This window comes from Urocitellus parryii, chromosome 9 (assembly GCF_045843805.1).
Source record: "Urocitellus parryii isolate mUroPar1 chromosome 9, mUroPar1.hap1, whole genome shotgun sequence".
Taxonomy (NCBI): Eukaryota; Metazoa; Chordata; class Mammalia; order Rodentia; family Sciuridae; genus Urocitellus; species Urocitellus parryii.
In genome coordinates this window covers 145,506,492-145,523,803 of record NC_135539.1, presented here as the reverse complement: position 1 = coordinate 145,523,803, position 17,312 = coordinate 145,506,492, and the positions used below count along the sequence as shown (strand labels likewise).

At 58.4% G+C, this 17,312-nt stretch overlaps 1 protein-coding gene across 5 annotated transcripts in view; it reads left to right on the top strand.

Moving 5' to 3' along the window:
• The window catches only part of Pbx1 (PBX homeobox 1), a 248,390-nt gene extending 242,625 nt beyond the window's left edge, over positions 1 to 5,765 (top strand). For 4 of the 5 annotated variants that reach the window (XM_026409515.2, XM_026409514.2, XM_026409513.2 and 1 more), the window contains one exon: positions 1,671 to 5,765. In XM_026409515.2, coding sequence (XP_026265300.1) covers positions 1,671 to 1,763 — 93 coding nt within the window. In that variant the 3' untranslated portion in view covers positions 1,764 to 5,765. The remainder of the gene's footprint in view (positions 1 to 1,670) is intronic. The other variant, XM_026409517.2, reaches the window with a different exon arrangement.
• The last annotated feature ends 11,547 nt before the right edge of the window (positions 5,766 to 17,312 follow it).

Here is a 17,312-nt window from a genome sequence, read left to right as displayed (position 1 = left end):
GATGACACTAAAGATCTTCTTTGGGAAAGTGTGGCTGTCCCCAGTTGAGCTGACATGCAGGAGGACCTGGGTGCATGGTGGGGAAGGGAGCCACCCTACCGACTGCCTGCGCGGGCCTCTGGCAGGAAGTGAAGTCCTTGTGCCCTGGGATCCGGCTGCAGGAGTCTGGGCGCCCAGGGGACAGGAGGGCCTTCTGTCCTCCCCGCTGTGCCCTGCCTCGTCCCCATCACAGACGGCAAGCAGTGAGGCGGGCCAGAGCTGGCCGACTGCATTGGGGACAGGGAGGTGGGAGCTGGGGACGTTGCTCGTGGACCCACCACTGACAGGCTGTGCTCCTGACACTGTCCAGGATGAGCGAGGGCCTTTGGTACCCAGGGCTACTCTGGAGTATGGGGTGGACAGACCTCCCCTCCTGCAGAGTGACTGGAGGGAGCTGCTCCGAGTAGCAAGCCTGGACTTCCTGGGGGACTGGAGCCCACGGGGGTGAGCCATGGGGAACCAAAGCTGGGGGTGGAGGGTCAGAGGCCGGGAGGCCTGCACAGCCTCTGCCCAGGGGAGTCAGCTCCTCTTCTGCAGGCTCGGCCCAGCACTCTGCTGTGCTGTGGGTGGAGCAAGAAGAGAAGCCGGGTCCTCCCAAACCGGAATGGCCATGCCTGCCCTGTGCTCCAAGTTTTTCAAAGAATTGAGTGAGAGAAAAGAACAAAATTAAGTATTTTACCAGGAACACCAACACCCGCTCTGATCGACATCAATGTTCCCAGCGTCGAGGTAGATTAGCTCCAAAGAGCTCAGTGACGGGGAAGGCCTGGCGTCCGGTCACTTCAGGGCTTTGACACAGGGGCAGCTGGGAGCCGTTCACCATGACCATTCTTCAGTGTCTGAGTTCTGAGATTCGTTTTGAAAGGGCGGGTCACTAAGTGAGTCCACTGCCTGGGTGCTTCTGGATCTAGCCTCAGAAGATCGACCTCCCAGGTCCAGGGAGGCCCTGGCTTCCCAGGCCGTGGCTCTCCTGTCCGCTCACAGAGCCCAGCCCCATGCCCCGTGCCCCGCCGCCCTCTTTTGGCTGCTGTGGAGCCTGGATCGCCTCCCCCTTCCCAAGGCCCACCTCAGAGCCTGCCACTCCGTGGGGTGCAGCGACGCCCCGGCTCCAGCAAGCTGTGGTCTGTCCACGTGGGAACCTGGAGGCACCAGGCTCGCATGCACTAGGTGCAGCCTGGAGGGAGCTTGAGAACGGGGCCTGGAGCCCCATGAGCAGGTGGGAGGCCGGGGGGAGGGGCTTGGCCTTGGGGGCGACCGTCCTGTTTTTTCTAAAGGGGAGACGGAGGCCCAAGAAGGGAAGATGCTCCCCACTGCCAACAGCTCATTGTCGCCAGGTCAGAACCCACCCCCCCAGGCCTCCTGACCTGCAGGACCCCTGGTCTCCTCTGGGGCGGAGACCCAGTCACAGGGCTGGATCGTCAAGCCTATCACCAAAGTGGGAGGCGCAGGCGTGGAGTCCCAGGGCCCCGAGGATCTGAACTCTCTAGGGGTGGGGATCCGAGCTCCCCCAGCAGCAGCTGCCAGGTAGAGTGCGCCTGGTGCTGGGCCCTTCTCGGGCTCCTCCGCCGAGTCTCATCGGGGCCCCAGCCCCGGCTCACGGAGGACTCACTTCTCTCCCTCTCTCCTTCCAGGCTAATGGAGGTTGGCAGGATGCGACTACCCCTTCATCAGTGACCTCCCCCACAGAAGGACCTGGCAGCGTGCACTCCGATACCTCCAACTGATCTCCCGCCTTCACCCGGCTGACCCCGGGCCCCCTGGGGCAGGGGCCGGGGGAGGGTTTCTCTCCCCACACTGGCGCCGTCAGACGGGGTCGAAGCAATCGGCAAACACAATACGAGTCTCCTCTCCTGTCTTCTTTGGGATGCTCTCTCAGCCAATCTGGACACTTCTTTATACTCTCTTCCCTTCGTTTCTGGGTAGACGCGCCCCTCCCTGCCTCCAGCTGTCGGCCTGGCTTCCTGCCCCCTCCCTCTGTCCTAGGCTCCCCGGGTCCCTGCCCTCTAGTACATCACTGACGGATACTTTCAACCCTTAGAGGAATCTGAAAGGAAGCAAATCACAAAGAAAATAATAAAAGCGTTTGTCTGTCTCCACGCTGTGGTTTGGGGAGCTGAGTGCCCTCTGACCCGCTCCTGGTGCTGGCGGCCAGTCCTCCCGTTCCTCTTGTTGCTCTCTCTACCTCTTAGCAGGAAAAGCCACCTGCCCTGCTCCCCCCTCCCGCCTCCTCTGCTCCTCCTGTTCCCTGGGTGCTGGGGACTGTCCTCCGGCCTCCCGTGGATTCCCAGGCAGGAAGTCCAGGGCAGGGAGGGGTGGGAGCAGCCAGGGAGGGTCCCCTCAGGCTTTGACCCCTCCCCCAACACTTGGTTGCAGAAAGTCTCTAGGACCATTCAACGTTCAGCCAGCCACCTTCAGTTCCCGCTGCGGACGGGCCTGGTCTGGGCACAGCCAGGACAGCATCAGTCAGGGGGAGAAGGCTCTGTCCTGCAGCATGTGAACTGTCCCTTCACACCAGGCACACCAGCACATGCCAACAGGTGCAGTCTCACCTGCGCTTCCCCCAGACCATCTGAGCAGATGCCCACGCTCAGAGCCACCACGCTCTGGCCCGCAAGCCAGGAAGGGCATTGGCAGTTCTGAGGGTCACTGTCAGGCCAGCAGTGAGCACCTGGTCTCTGGAACCAGCAGGTCCACTGGCAGTGCCCCAGTGCCATGCAGGACCTCACTGGTGAAGATCAGTGTCCAGTGGAAGCCTCTACCCGACAGTGAGTTCCTGGGAGCCACAGTCCGCTCAGGAAGTCCTGGATGGAGGCCGCCGTTGTAGTTGGCTGTCACCTTGGGTGCAGTGTATTAGCTGTCCTGACTGGACCTGCTCTCCATCCTGACCTCCTGCCATGGGTGAGCTTGTTGCTGGCCTGATTGGAAGAGACCAGAGCCAGGGGAAGGGGTCGGAGCGGTTTCTCCTCCCTGGGAAGGTCTGAGAGAATATAGCAGGTGCCAAGAGCTCTTCTCGCATGTCCCCTGGGCTTGTATTCTTCCCAGCTGACCTGCCAGCTGACCTCGGGAAGGGGGTTATGTGGGAGGCGGCAGCCTTGTCTTCACCTGGGACACAGGTGAGAGACTGAGATTGACGTGCTCACGCCCCATCCGAGAAGTCGGGGAAGCAGCGTCCCAAGATGGGCTGGTTCATCCCACGTAGGGACAACAGTGGTTTTCTTTTCCTAACTTCTGGTCCCTTCAGTCCCCTGTGTCACCACCAGGGTGACAGGGAGTTGGTCGAAGGGGTTTTTGGCTTGTCTGTTGTGCTCTCGGGTTTGGATTTGGATTTTGGTCCCTGTGGCTTCCTAGGGGAAAGAAAAGCTTCCGAATTTAAAGACGAGGGTCTGCTCTGTTAGCTCGTACTTGAATTCAATACGTGGCCTTGCAAGTGCTTGTCCCCGCTCCTGGGAGAGGTCAACACCCTGAGGCGAGGACGGCCTGCCCAGGAGGCTGGGGGACTGTGCCTGGCACTAGGTACTAAGTAGGAAGCCTTCTGTGTGCTCTGCAGAACGGGGACGCTGCCCGGGAGGCTTAAGGGTGTGGGCCTTGAAGGAAGTGCAGAGCAGACGCTGGCCAGACGCAGCCATGCTGGAGGACGAAGGTCAGGAGAGGCTGCCTCTGCTACCCCATGTCAAGGTCAGAACAGGGCTGACGGACAGGCCTCGGGGCGCCTCGAGGAACTCGGGGTGAGGATGCCTGGCCGCCGTGTCTCAGGGGCAGGGACAGGGATAGATTGAAGGTGCTCACACAGGAGCAAGGCTTGACTGGGGGCCCAGCACAGAGGAGGGCTCCCAATGCAGATCAGGTGACTGCCACCAGGGCAGTGAGCAGCTCAGAGCAGAGGCTCACAGAGCTCTTCTCCTGGCAGGAATCACTGTGCTGACTCCCTGCCCAGCACTTCCCCAGGCCACCTCCCGTCCCACACCCTTTTGAGGTCCCCTCCCAGCCACCATCATTTCAGCCTGGTGGCCAGGAGATCTCCCCACCAGCACAGAGGGGTCTGCCGGCCAGACAGCGTGAGGTGAAGGGCCGCCTGGACCTCAGCTTCCTGGGACACACGCCAGCCAGTTCCGAGACACCAGATGTCCCCAGGGGTCCTGCCGTTCCTACTGGAGGTGGGGCGTGCCCCTCCCCACAGCAGATGCCCCCAGATGGTCCTGGAGGTGGGCCTGCCCACCTGGCCCTGGCACAGCCCGTGGTCCCGGTGCCTGGCCGTCGCCTGGCGGTCCCCAGGCCACGCTCTCTGCAGGTCCCTGTGTGGTGGCGGTTCTACCAGCTGGTGGCCTTTTCCCTCACCCTTCTTTCCCCCACTTTCCTTCTGCTCTTTATTTTTCTGCCCAGAAAAACCTGACTTCGATACCAAAAAAGATGAAACTACAGAAACTCAAATTTAAAAAAAAAAAAACTTAAAAAAAAACAAAAAAAAACTCAATGATTCTTTCAGCTTTATTGACATATCCCATTGTCTCTTGCGACTGTGTCTCATTCTTTGTAGTATTGATGACGAACATTTGATAATGAATGTTCTTGTATATTCAGATAAAGAAAAAACCAAAAAAGCGGTCTGAATTTAATAGTGTTTATAATAAAAATTTTACAGATGACCCTCATAGCACGCGAAGCAGGGCGGGGCCGTCCCCTCTTTCTGTGGTGTCGCGCATCGTTCCTGCATTTGTTTTTAACACCAAACTACCTGCGTTCCTCGTTTCCCACTTTTCTTTCATTTCCTTGCATTTGTGAGTTAGGTCAGGATGCTAGGAGAGTGTCATTGTGCACGTCCATCTCTTGTTTCACGATGTTTAAAAGTGACAGTAACTCATTTTGTAAACTAAAAAAAAAAAAAAGGTTGGAATAGTGAACTTAATAGTTACAACCTAACACATCATTGTTTATTAACTTTGAGACCCAGAAATAAATTCCTTTCTTTTCTTTATTCCTGCTCTTTAAAATGCCAAAAAAAAGAAAAAAGAAAAAGGAAAAAAAAAAGTTTTTCGTGCTATTTTCAGTTTGTTTATTTGGGGGTGGGGGCTTTTTTAATTGTCAAGATTATGATCTTGCTGTTTTTGTTCCTGAAACCTGTACACAAGGTGATGTGAAAAGATGGCAGTGTCCCGTCCCTGTCCCCGATCTCCTGTGCTTCAGAGTGCAGCTGAGCTGGGGAGCGAGGCGGAAGCCGGGCTCACCTGCGCTTCCAGGCCCCGAGGAAAGCCCAGGACCTGCTGCTCCTTTGGGCTCTTGGAAAACCCGCAGAATGAGCCCAGGGTCTCTTGACGCTGCAGGCACAGGGTTTTGCCTGGGCTGGTCCTGAGGGCCTCGACCGAGGGCTGGCTTTCTCCGTGAGGTCTTCCAGACAGCCCACGAGGTGCCGTGGGATGGGCACCAGAGGCCACAGAGAGCAGCCTGGACGCAGAGCCTGGGTCCAGGCTGGCTGCTGGTCCGGAGTCCTGATTGGGGTGGAGAACTGGTGAGATACTCAGCCAGACTCATGCTGTCCTTTCAAGGCTGAGTCTGAGTCCCTGGCAGTGCCCATCTTGTTGACCTGCGACCTGGACGGCTGCTTAAAATTGTGCAGCTGGCTCGGCGGGAGCGTTCTTGGTAGTTACAGGATAGAAGGCAGCACTGGTAACCAGAAGGGATTACATCTGAAACAGACCTCACTCAGCAAATCAGGTGTTCGAGAGCAGCCAGAGTTTCAGAAAAATGGAGCCAAACTGCAGAGGGCCGGGCCCCTGCTTCAGGAGCAGGCGGCGGACCCGCGGCTGCGGCGGACCCGCGGCTGCGCCAGTCCTCGCGGAACAGGGACGACCTTCTCACATCACCTTCACGGTCTCCATCCCTAGCTCAAAGCGTTCTGGAAACTTTTTATTTTTGTAAATGTTTTTCTTTTGTTCAGTGTTTCCCCTTTTCTCTGTTACCTCGCTCTCCCCGGCGCTCCGTCTGAAGCGCTGCCCTTGGGTTGCTGGTCCATGCTCCCTCCGCCCTCCCCCTCTTGTTTTTCAGAGTGTAGGCCTGCACAGCTCGGCTGTTTGGAAAGGTCAAGCTTCTCTGCTTCGAGAGCACAGGCTTCTGTCCCTTTGGGCTCCAACTGAACTTTTGTGTTCTCTAATGATACTAACACGGTGTAGGTTTTGCAGTCTCCTAATTTGTACTGGTAATGCATATTCCAAATAAATAGTTTCTTTTGTTGCAAAAAAAAAAAAACAGTATATATTTGTGTTTTGTGCAAATTTCTTCTGGCAACTCTCTGCCCCCAGCAGGCCTGTGGTGGTGTCAACTGTGGGTAAACTGCTGCCCCAGCCACCTGAAGGTCTCCAGGCCACAGCAGCAGGGCCAGACCTCACCACAGAGGAGGGCGGGCGGGCAAACCCAGCCCTGGATGGCCTGAGACGGTGCCCTCTAGTCCCTCTGCACGGCTGTCTGCCCCCTGGCCCTGCTTTCCTCTTCTTGACCTGCAATGATCAGGTCCCAAGAAAACTGTGGTTCCCCAGATGTTTCCAGGGAAGGAACCTAGGCCACAAGTGGCCCTCAGGTGTTCCAGCGGTGGCCCAAGAGGTCTGCACACCGGCTTCCCGTGGTCTGCCATCCCTCAGGAACACCTTTCCCAACTCTTTGCTCCACTGAGCCTGACCTTGGAGGTGATGTTCTGTCACCCAGTGGCATCACCAGGTGTCCCTGGCTAAGGCTGCACCTGGCCTCCAGCCTTCCCGTCTGCTGTCCGTAGGTGGCTCTCTAAGGCGCTTCTCCTCTGGATGGGTGCTGCTTCTCACTTTGATGCTGTTCTCCTAGGAGGAGGGGAGCCCCGGGGAAGCTGTAAGTCCTAGAGGCCGAGGTGCCCGGAACTGACGCCCTCATTCCCATCACGATCTCGGTCAGTAGGAACTAGATGCAGACACTCAGCCCAGTGGCACCAAGTCACCATTGTTGTTACTGCCAAGCTGAGTTTCCCGCTGCTTCAAAAGCATAACGCTCTCTTCTGAGGACCAGCGGGCACCCCCAGGGCCTCAATGGGAGCTGCATGTTCCCTTCGGACCTTATCTAGCAGCCGTTTATGGAGCTAGCAGCTCCGACCACGCCCCTTCCCGCTGCAGGGAGCGAGCCAGGCCTGGGATCCACAGAGCGTGGCTCAGTGTGCTGCCCCCAGGATCCTGCAGGCCTTCTCCTGAGCTGCCCTGCAGTTTGATCATCGAGCTCCCAAGGACCAGATGACACGACTTGAATCCCAGCTCTACTCCTGCCAGGCTCTGCTGACGTCACTTCTGATACCAGACGAGAGTTTTCCCAACCGGCCGCTTCTCCAGCTCTCCATGGCCCACGGGCGCCCTACGATCCAACTCAGTTCTGACCCTCATCATGTGGAGTCGGTCTGAGGGCTCGGGACCAGCCTGGGCCTGGGGTCACCAAAGTCCTAACAGCCCGCCAAGGCTCCAGTGGAGGGACACTCACAGTTCCTCCTTCATTCTAAGACACCAATGAAGAGCCAGCTGAAGCAGCGTCTCCGGGGAGCCGAGAGGACCCTGAGAGCAGGCTCTGTCCCTGTGGGGCTGGGTGCACCACTTCCCTGTGGTGCCTGTGTCCACCAGAAGCCCCCCGGCCTGTGGGGTAGGGGCTTTGTGGGGTCCCAGCATGGCCACGTTGGCTAAGCCACTCAGGAGACTCACTCCAGCTCCAGCTCCTCACTACAGAGGTGGAGGAACGGGCTCAGGGCACCGAGCTTCTCACCAAGGCTTGTCCTTCCTGCCACCAGCTCTGTCCTGAAGCTGTCTGTGGCCTGCCAATAGTTCCCCTAGAGCCAGGCTCGGTCCATGGTCCTTATCATCAGGAAACCCCTAGGGATCTAGCTGCCCTGCCAGGAACTAGGGGCAGAGACCACATAGAGGCCGAGCAGCTCTACCCTGAAACACTCAATGCTACAAAGTCAGACTCTGAGCAGGCGCAGGGTGCCACCTGCCAGGAATCCACACCTGGCCTCGTGCCACGGGCACCACCCAGCACCAACACAAAAACACACCGTAAACTCACCTTCAGGCTACGAATCCGAGACCGAGATGGATGATTGACAGGTGACAGGACTTGGGTCCCAGCCCCCCAAATACTCAAATATTCCCAAATCTAAAGAGAGAAAAAATATCAAAACCACTGCAGGTCCTACGCATTTCCGAGAGGGGACAGTCAGCCCCGGGTGTCTCCCATTTTACCCACTCCCTGCCGGCCACGTGCTGGTGGGTAAATGGCTTCACCTCCGTCTCCGTCCACTCCTGGGATGGAGTGGACCTGTCCATCCTAAAGCCTCACACTGAGTTAGCCTGCGGCAGGCCCTTGGGGCAACACCTGGCACCTGGGCACTGCTCACATGTGACCGTCATCAGTGTGGCCTCCCATGGCACGTGCACCTCCGCCACCCAGGCCTGGCAGCAGGCAGGGCGTCCTCCTCCCTCCTGGTCCCGCCCTGGGGAGCCATTAGCTCTGTTGGGTCTGCGTTTTCCTCCCTTCTTCCTCTGCTCTTGTCTATCCATCCAGCTACCACCATGGTCCCCTGTGAGGAAATGGCTGCCCGCTCCCTGCCTCCAGGGCGTCGTCCCTGACCCCTCACTCACTGCTCCACCTCCTACTCTGTCACAAAACCATGGGTTTAAAAAAATATGGATCCCTTTTCCTCTTGAAAATCTGAGTGACCCCGGCTCCAATGGACAGGGTAGTCCGGGAGCCTCGGGTTTGTGGGGACACCATTGTTTTGGTCAGCTTTTTCATGGCTGTGACTTAAGAACCATGTTCGGGGAGTAAAACTTCATTTAGTGACTCACGGTTTCAGAGGGCCCACTCCACAGACAGCAGGCTCCATTCCTCGGGTAGGCTCGAGGTGAGGCAGAACATGATGGCGGAGCGTGTGGTAGAGGGAAGCAGCTCACAGGATGATTAGGACGCAGAGGGAGAAAGACTCCGTTTACCAGACACAAATATAAACCCCAAAGCCAGCCCCCAATGCCCACCTCCTCCTGCCACACCCCACCTGACTCCAGGTGGCACTCAGTTGATCCCTCAGGGACACCACACCTGAACCATAACAGCCACTGAAGCCTGTCCCCTTAACCCAAGAGTGTACGAGCACCCCATGGTCCTCTGCCTCAGGAAACGCCCTTCCACCGCCAGAGCCCAGGGTCAAAACACCCGCAGGCACACACACGTGAGTGCACACAGACACCCACATAGCACCCCAAGTCTGCAGACAACAACGTGGCTGAGCACAAAGCTGTTTCTGCACCGCTCATATCTCACAGGAGCTCAGCTGCCTTCCACGGCCCACTCTCCAGACCACTTGTGTCTCCTCATGGATCCTGTGTTTCTGCACAAGAAAGGAGGGCAGTCCGGGAGGCCCAGGCGGCAGTTTGCCGTGCTGAGTGCAGACGTCTAGAGCAGCACCAAGTCACCACAGCTGCGGAACCTGAAGCGCTGGACGGGGCTGGCGGGGTACCCAGGCCGCCAACATGCAGCTCCGAGCCAGGAAATTGGGGTTTTCAGACACTTGACGTCAGGAGGGAGGTGGGCACAGCTGGGCTTGGCCGGAGCAGTGAGGCCTCTGCAGCAATCTCCACAGGCGGATTGCTCTGACTGCCCACCCGCTGCTGGCCATCTCTGGGCTTCTTTCTACCCTGAGGGAGAGAGGGTGTGTGAACTGCCCGGAGGGTAAAGTCCCCTCAAGGGAAGCTCTGCCCTCCAGGTGCTAGCCTTAGCTCTGTTTAAAAGTCCTCAAAGCCAAGTCAAAGGCCAGGGATCTCCAGCTCCTTGCCCATCAGTACAAGGAGCTCAGAGGGAGTTGGGTCTCAAAGCGCAGGGCTCATGTGAACCCCAGGGCATGCAGCAAGCAAGAAGGGCCTCCGTGCCAGCCTGGCCTGAGCCAGCCTCTGGCACATCTAAGAGGCAGAGAGCAGAGGCCCTGGAGAGCCCTGACCTCCTGCTTGTCCACAAAGCCTGGTGGCTCACACAGGGCTCCCCGCACTGGTGCCAGAGAGCGAGAGAGTGTGACCTCATCAGTCATTAACCACTCGCCATCTGCACCCGAATTCATCCCAGTCAAATCATGCCTCTTGACCTTCAAGGGCACGAGACCAGCCTGCTCCAGCCTGCAGAGCTGCCTCTTCCCCCTCGCTGCTGTGCTCCGAGTACCGCACTCCCGCCTGGGGACTCGCCTGGCATGGACAATGCCCCCTCTGTGCCCACAGCCACTCCACTGAGGCTTCTGTGAGTCCCCTAGGTCCTTGCTGTTGGTGACTTGCTCTCTCAGGGGCTGTTTGGCACAGGAGAGACCATTACTAGACAGGCAGCCGTCCGCAGACCCACCCCGAATCCTGCAATGAGCAGGCATGTGCCTGACCACCCTGGGTGCCTGGCACGCCTCTGCCCCCCAGCAGGATAGAAGACTCACTCAGAACCTTAAAGATCAGACAAGAACCAGCTGAAATCGCCGGCTCCTTGGGGATGAAGGCCCTGGCTCATCATTGACAAGTTTGGGCGAGAACTGAAAATTGTGAAGTCCATTAACAAAGCCATGAACCAGAAGGAAATAGGATTAGGCTGGGCTTATGGGAACAGATGTGGGTTACAATGAAAGGCTCTTGCTGTTGGTGACTTGAACTAAGTCATCTCCTCAAAGGACAGAGCAACAGGAAGCCCCAGGAAGCCATGAGCACGCCATCTAACCTCGAGGAGAAGGACAGACCAGTGCTGGCAGGAACCCCTGCCCCGAGGTCACGACAGTCTGACTGGAAGCCCCCAGGCCTGGAGGAGCCCTGGCACCTTCCCCGCCACCCGGGGCTCCAGCAGCTGACCTGCAGACTCCCACCTGCAGACGAGAGCACAAGGCCCTGGGGGCCCGCTGGCAGGGCTCCAGCTACACACTGGGGGCCAAGATGACGGTGGTGAGGACCCTGAGAAACCTGAGTGGAAGCCATGTCCACTCAACTTTGCTCTCCCTGCCCAGAGTGGCTTTCCCTGCTGTGACATTGCACAGACACCACAGCCCCAGTGCACTGCCCCAGTCCCCAGGGGTGATGGCCCAGGCCCTCTGCCTGCCCCCTCTGGCTCTGGCCACTGAGCTGAGGTGCCTTCCACCCTCTGCCTCCCTTGCAAACTGAGAACACGGATTCCAGCTCCGGCCACAAAATTCCTGCTCTGTGGGATACGAAGGTGAGTAAGAAGTGATCCCGACTCCGACGCGGTGCAGCTGGAGGCTGAACAACTCCTCCACACTTACTCCTCCTGTCAAGTGGCCTTCACAGGAGGGCAGTGGCTGTGGTTCTCAAAGAATGTGGACTCTGATGCGTTCCTCCCAGCTGCCAAGTGAACAGGTGAACACAGAAATCCACCAGGGGCCAAGGCCCAGGCCGGGAGCCACGTGTCCCAGAAGACCCTGCCGACAGGGTCCCAGCACACAGCTCCATGGCTGCTCCCAGCTCTCGACCCAGCCAGGACAGAGGCCCACAGAGGCTGGGGGTCTGCTCGGGGGCAGAGCGAGGCTCCGCGGAGGACTCCAGGGACCAGGCAGAGCGAGGCTTGGAGAGTGGTCGGCTGTGCTCACTCTTTCTGCAGCCGTGGCTGCTGACGCGGAGCCTTCTCCCTGGGGTCTCCGGGTGACATTTGTTCCTGGACTCCTCAGTCCTCGAGCACAAGTCCTGCCTTTGAGTGACTTCCTCCTCCCTTGCTCATGTTCCGCCCCCAAGGCCCAGCAGAGCCTCTGACATTTGTTCTTGGTACAAGAGCACCATTTGCTCAGTGTGGATGCAGGAAGTCTCCCGAGGGGGGAGTGAGTGATGACCTCGGACTCCCCCTTCCCTTCCTTCAGACACGGCAGCCTCCAAGCCACGCGGGGCCTGGCGGGAGCCCCGTGACCGGCTTCCGTTCCAGCCTCATGGTGGTCCGGTGCGACAGTGACCACAGACCCTGCAGTGCAGGAGGACAGAGGGCGGGAGGTGGTGGTAATGTCACGGGAGGGCCAGGGGCTTCAGGAAGGCCCACTTCACAGGACAAGACGAGAGCCCCAGGGAGGGTCCTCCTCCATCACCAAATGTCCCCTGCTGGGCACTGAGTCCCCGTGCTGGGATGGAGGGCAGAAGACAAAGGCCCGGTCCTGCTCCTAGGTGCTGGGTCTGTGAGGGTCCATCGTGGTCCCACAGTTCACAGGATCAGTCTGCAGCTGGTGTGAGGTCTGAGCAGGAGCTGTGAGGCCCGGGGAGAGTCTCCCCTGGAGAAGTGGGTTAGACGGCAGGGGCAGCCGCGTCCCAGGACCTGCCTCCGGGTTCTTCCACGTACGTCATGACAGGACGAGTCCGGGGCAGAGAGAGACGCCGGCATCAGGGCCGTGGGGCAGGAGGGGAGCTGACAGGAACTGGAACCGGCGGTGGCCTGGGACAACAAAGGAGCATCCCAGAGGAAGGGGAGGGGCCAGAGAGGTAGAGGATGATCACCCCAGAGCACCACCCAGAGTGCAGTTGGCCTCCGCACCCACCGGTCCTGCCTTCATAAACTCAGCCAACTGGGCGTCAAAATCCTTTTTTTCAAAACTGTGTCTCTACTGAACCTGCACCGACCCTTTTTGTCACGATTCCATAAACAGTAGAGTAGCAATCCCTGACACAGCGTTAGATGGTGTGGTACCCCGAGGAACCCACAGAGGAGCTCAAGGACACAGGGGGATGTGGGCAGGAGACATGTGGACCCTGAGACTTGTAAAATAAGGAAGTTATTTAAAATGAGGAGTCTGGATTTGAGCATCTGCTGGGGTCCTGCCACCAGACCCTGGAGGGACAGTGGCTGAGGTGACCGTTCCTCCCAGCAGGTGCTTACAGAGGAGCAGCTCACCACCAAAGACGGGAACCCTGAGAGGAGAGACCCACACCCTCTCCCCTCGGTGCAGATGAAGACAGAGGGGACGCCCGTGCGGGCCAGGGGGATGGTCAAGCCATGTCCAGCTGCCTGGGAGGAGCCCCCCAGCTGTGGGGTGCGGGGTGGTGGAGGTCCTGGAGGCCTGGGAGAGAAGGGAGGACAGCCTCCGGGCTGCAGGCCTGAGTTAGGCCCCTCTTTCAGCTGTGAGCCCCGGACCTGGCAGTCCCCGCCTGTGCTCGCGGGCCCTTCAGCTCCAGTGCCGTTCCGTGTAAATCTTTCGCAGAGAGCCGTTTCTCCTGGTGGCCATACAGTAACAGGCTCCTAAACCTGCCTGGGGGGTGAGTTACGAGCTGGTCCCTGGAGGCCCAGCCTCTGTGGCCCGCAGAATGAATTGTGGCACTCCAGGCTGCTGGGCTTTTTATTTATTTATTTGTTTGCTTGAGCATATTTTAATCAGATCGTTAAATCGCAATCTGCCACCCATGCCCAAGCCCGACTGTCCTCAGATGGAGCAGATTTTTCACAGGTAATGACACCTATAAACTTGGGGATGGCAGCACAGAGCAAGCTGGAGGGGAGGGGGCAGCAGCACACCCCGCTGGCTGGGCCTTGGCCGTCCTGCTGGGTGCTAGACCAGCCCAACCCTGCCCAGGGACGCTGTGTGGCCGTCCGAGCAGCAGCCATGGCCTCTGCAATGGGAATCTGAGCGGGAAGGCAGAGGCGAGCCCCTGTGCCGTGTCCCTGACGCTGTCACCCTGCTCCACGCTGTGTGGGCAGCGAAGCCGGCCCTCAGCCTCCTCAGAGCGTGGCACAAGGAGAGGCTTACACAGATAAATCCCAGCAGCAAGGGTGCCGGAGGTACCCCGGAGACCGCGCTCGGGTCATCAGACGTGCCCGTGTAGTGCTGCAGTGCCGAGGCCCGGCTCTGAGGGCTTGGCAGCTGTTCTGTTTAACCCTGACATCTGTAAGTGGGTTCTGTCATCCTGTTCATTCCCAAGAAGAGGCTGCGTGAGGCTCGAGAGCAGCTTTCCAGAAGGCGGGAAGACACAGGGCAGAGGAGCCAGAGTCTGGCTTCACACTGGCCCAGCAGGACTCCACTCCACCTCTCACTGGGGCTTCCTCTAGAACACGCCAGGTCCTCGGCATCTCGCTGCCAGGACCCAGGTACAGCCGGGAAGGAGGACTCCGTTCTTGTCTGGTGTGGGCCTGGGAGCTCAGAGAGGGAGGGAGAGGGAGCACAGCGCAGCTTCCCTGTGCTAAAGAGCACAGGGCTTCCCGGTCACCAGCCATCGAACCTCGAAGCTTGTGGCTTCAGGACAGGTTTGGAACGTTGGAGGTGAAGCTCAGGAAGCCCAGGTCTGGACCCTACACAGGCCACCAGATCACATCTCCTAGGACCTTGTACAGTTAGAGTTTTAAACATACGTTTTTAAAAACACCCAACAACCAATGGCATATGTCCACCTATTGTCCTGGACCTGGTTGGGCAGCAGGACCTCACTGCATCTCAGTGAAAGAGCAGAGTTTACACAAAGCAGAGGAGTCAGAATCTCACACTGGAGCTTCGTGCCTGCAGCTCGCCTCTGCTGGGGCGGCCTGGACAAAGGGCCAGGTCACAGCTCCTTCCCTCTGCTACCTCTCGTCCAGGTCACCTCCATATCATCCAGCCACGGAGTGTCATAAGATACCAGGACACCCCAGGAGGACCCAGGACAGCTGCCGACAAGCTGTCCCCTAGCAACAGTCCTGCTGGTGCCCCAGGTGATGAGTGCCCAGCAGCTCTGATGCCATGTTACAGCTCTGCCCTTCCACATCCTCACCAGCACTGGGCCTGGCACCCACACGCCTCCACGGGACCCTCAGCCAACTCATCCACCACCCAGATGCTACTCCCCGCTGCTGGCTCAGGGTCAGTGTTGATGATTATTGTTTGGACTCTTATCACTCCCAGATTGAGCAAAGTGACCTCTAAGTCTGAAACATCACACCAAGACCACCATTTTAACTAATAAGTCAGAATTTAAAACAAACAAATCAGTGACTTGGCATCTGAGATTCCAAAGGGACCTCAGAAGTCCCCTGGCCCAGCCCTCTTCTTCACAAGCTGTGCCCGGCCCTGGGCTGTCCGTTTTGTGGGATCTGATCTCTGATGTCCTCAGCAGGAGGGGACTTCCTGAAATCCAGGATTCCTAAGAAGCCATCTCTGGGGACTGGATAAAGGCGAGAGGACAGCATCTGAGGGAGTCAGCCTTGGAGATCAGGGTATTTATTAGGCAGCATGAACTTGGTCCCTTTCCTCCTCCTAAGTAACCCACTGAGCCTCCTGCCATCTCCTCCCTGTCTATGGGACAGGGACCTCAGCCTGGCCAGGACTGTGGAGATGCTGCATTCAAAGGGCCCGGCCCAGCCTGGGTGTAGCTGGTGCTGCCTGACCCCCTACTGCCTCCCCAGCAGGCTGCACTTGGCTGCACAGTGGGGACAGGCTGTGACACAGGGCTTCAGGGACCCCACGGGAAGACAGAACGCCCTGTGGGGGACAGTGTGTGACTCTATTGAGGAGGAAACCTCTGTGACTGGAAGATGCACGCACAGATGCCCACGGCCTTCTCAGGTAGGTCCAGTCTGCAAAGTCGAGGGTCCCCTCTCCAGTGGTGGCCACTCACCTTCCCACCAGCTCTGAGCTCTTGGGAGACACTGGCAGAGAGAGGAGAAAACAAACCAGGGTGGGCAGATCCTGGGGAGGGAAGGGTGGAGCCAGGCGCAGCACCGCTCACCAACTGCTCCCTGTCCCCCTGGATTCCTTGTCAATGATTATTCAATCTCAGGCCTGACCTTTCTATTCTAAATAACACTGCAATATCAGCGCGGCCCAGCGCGCAGCTTTCGCAGGAAATTAACTGTATCTGGTTCTCACAGGAGACCCAAGAAATCCCCCCAGCCACTAAGCCCAGACTGGTTTACAGAGAAAAAGACCCAGTATTATCTTCTTCTCCTACATTCCTCCTAATTCCCGTCTAAATATCACAGGGCTCCCAGCTGTTTAATTCTAATAAATACTCATCTATTCTCAAAACAGACAAATGTTAGGTCTCAGGTGGGCCCCACGCGTTCTGTGAGGCAGGAAGATGGAAAAATGGAGCGAGAAAGAGCAGCGCGGCTCCCAGCCAGCTCCACATTCCCCACGGCTTACGGCGCAGCAGGGCCCATGGTGACCTCAGGTGGCCATCGTACAGCCAAGGTCCAGCACTAAGAGGGATTTAATATCTCCAAGCGTCTGCAGCCCGAGGGCTGGAGGCGGGGAGCGGCAGGAGCCCGGCAGCCCAGGGAGCTCCTGGGGAGTCTGCCTCCCTTCCCTGAGTTGGGGTTTGGGGTCTGGGTTCAGGTGGCCACGCCCTGTGCAGGAAGCCCACGTGGAGAACAGGAAGATGGCCGGGACTCCGGGAGCTGGCTTCTTCACAGATGACGTGGCCCAGCAGAGGTGGGATGGGGAGAGGAGGAACCCTCCGACACTTGGTTTAGGAAGCGCCTGGATGGGGGTCCACGGGTACTAAGACGTTCCTGTCCTGGTCTCTTTGACCCTTGAAGAATCCGAGGACTCTAAAGCAGACACAGTGGCTAGAAATCAATGAGAGGTTCTCATGGAGGGTCTGGGCTCAGACCCCCCCCACTAGTCTGAACCTGGCACAGCACCTGCAGGTGACATGCAGCTGCCACCACGCACTCAGTACCGGGAGCCAGGCCTGGGGTTTTGACTCAGATACTGGGATCTCTCCAAGAGCCCCTTGCAGCTCCCAAGGCTGGCTTGTTCCGGGGTGAGGTGTTCCATACTCGGAGAGGCTGCGGCTGGAAACTGCCTCACACCCACCCTGTGTTCCCTCCTCAAAACAGCAGCCCTCCCAGTGCCGTAGCAGACGCCTGCCGGCAGGGGCAGATGGCTTCTGACAGGCTGAAGGCTGGCTCTAGAGTCTGGCATAAATCCATACCAGGCCGTTATCGTCACCAAGTTGGAGCACCGCCTCTGGTGCCACTCCCCTGCTGTGGTGCGTGGGAACGCTGTGGCACCCGGGTCCCTGTGCCCCAGGCCCCCGTTAGGCCACCAAAAGTCCTCAATTCTAAATCCCTGATTGAACCCACTTCCTTCTGCTCGGCTCATCAGGGAGACCGATGACCCCACGGGCCAGGGGGAGGCAGGGTAAGCCTGGGACTGGTTCCTTGTGGCTCTCTCAGGCTTCCAGAAAGAACCCAAGGACCAGAATATGACTACCCATGTGGCCACTGGCTCACCTGTCCCTGAACCTCATGGACAGTCCAGGGCTCTGGCTCGTCCATCAGCAGGAAGTGGTGGTCCGGTCAGGTGG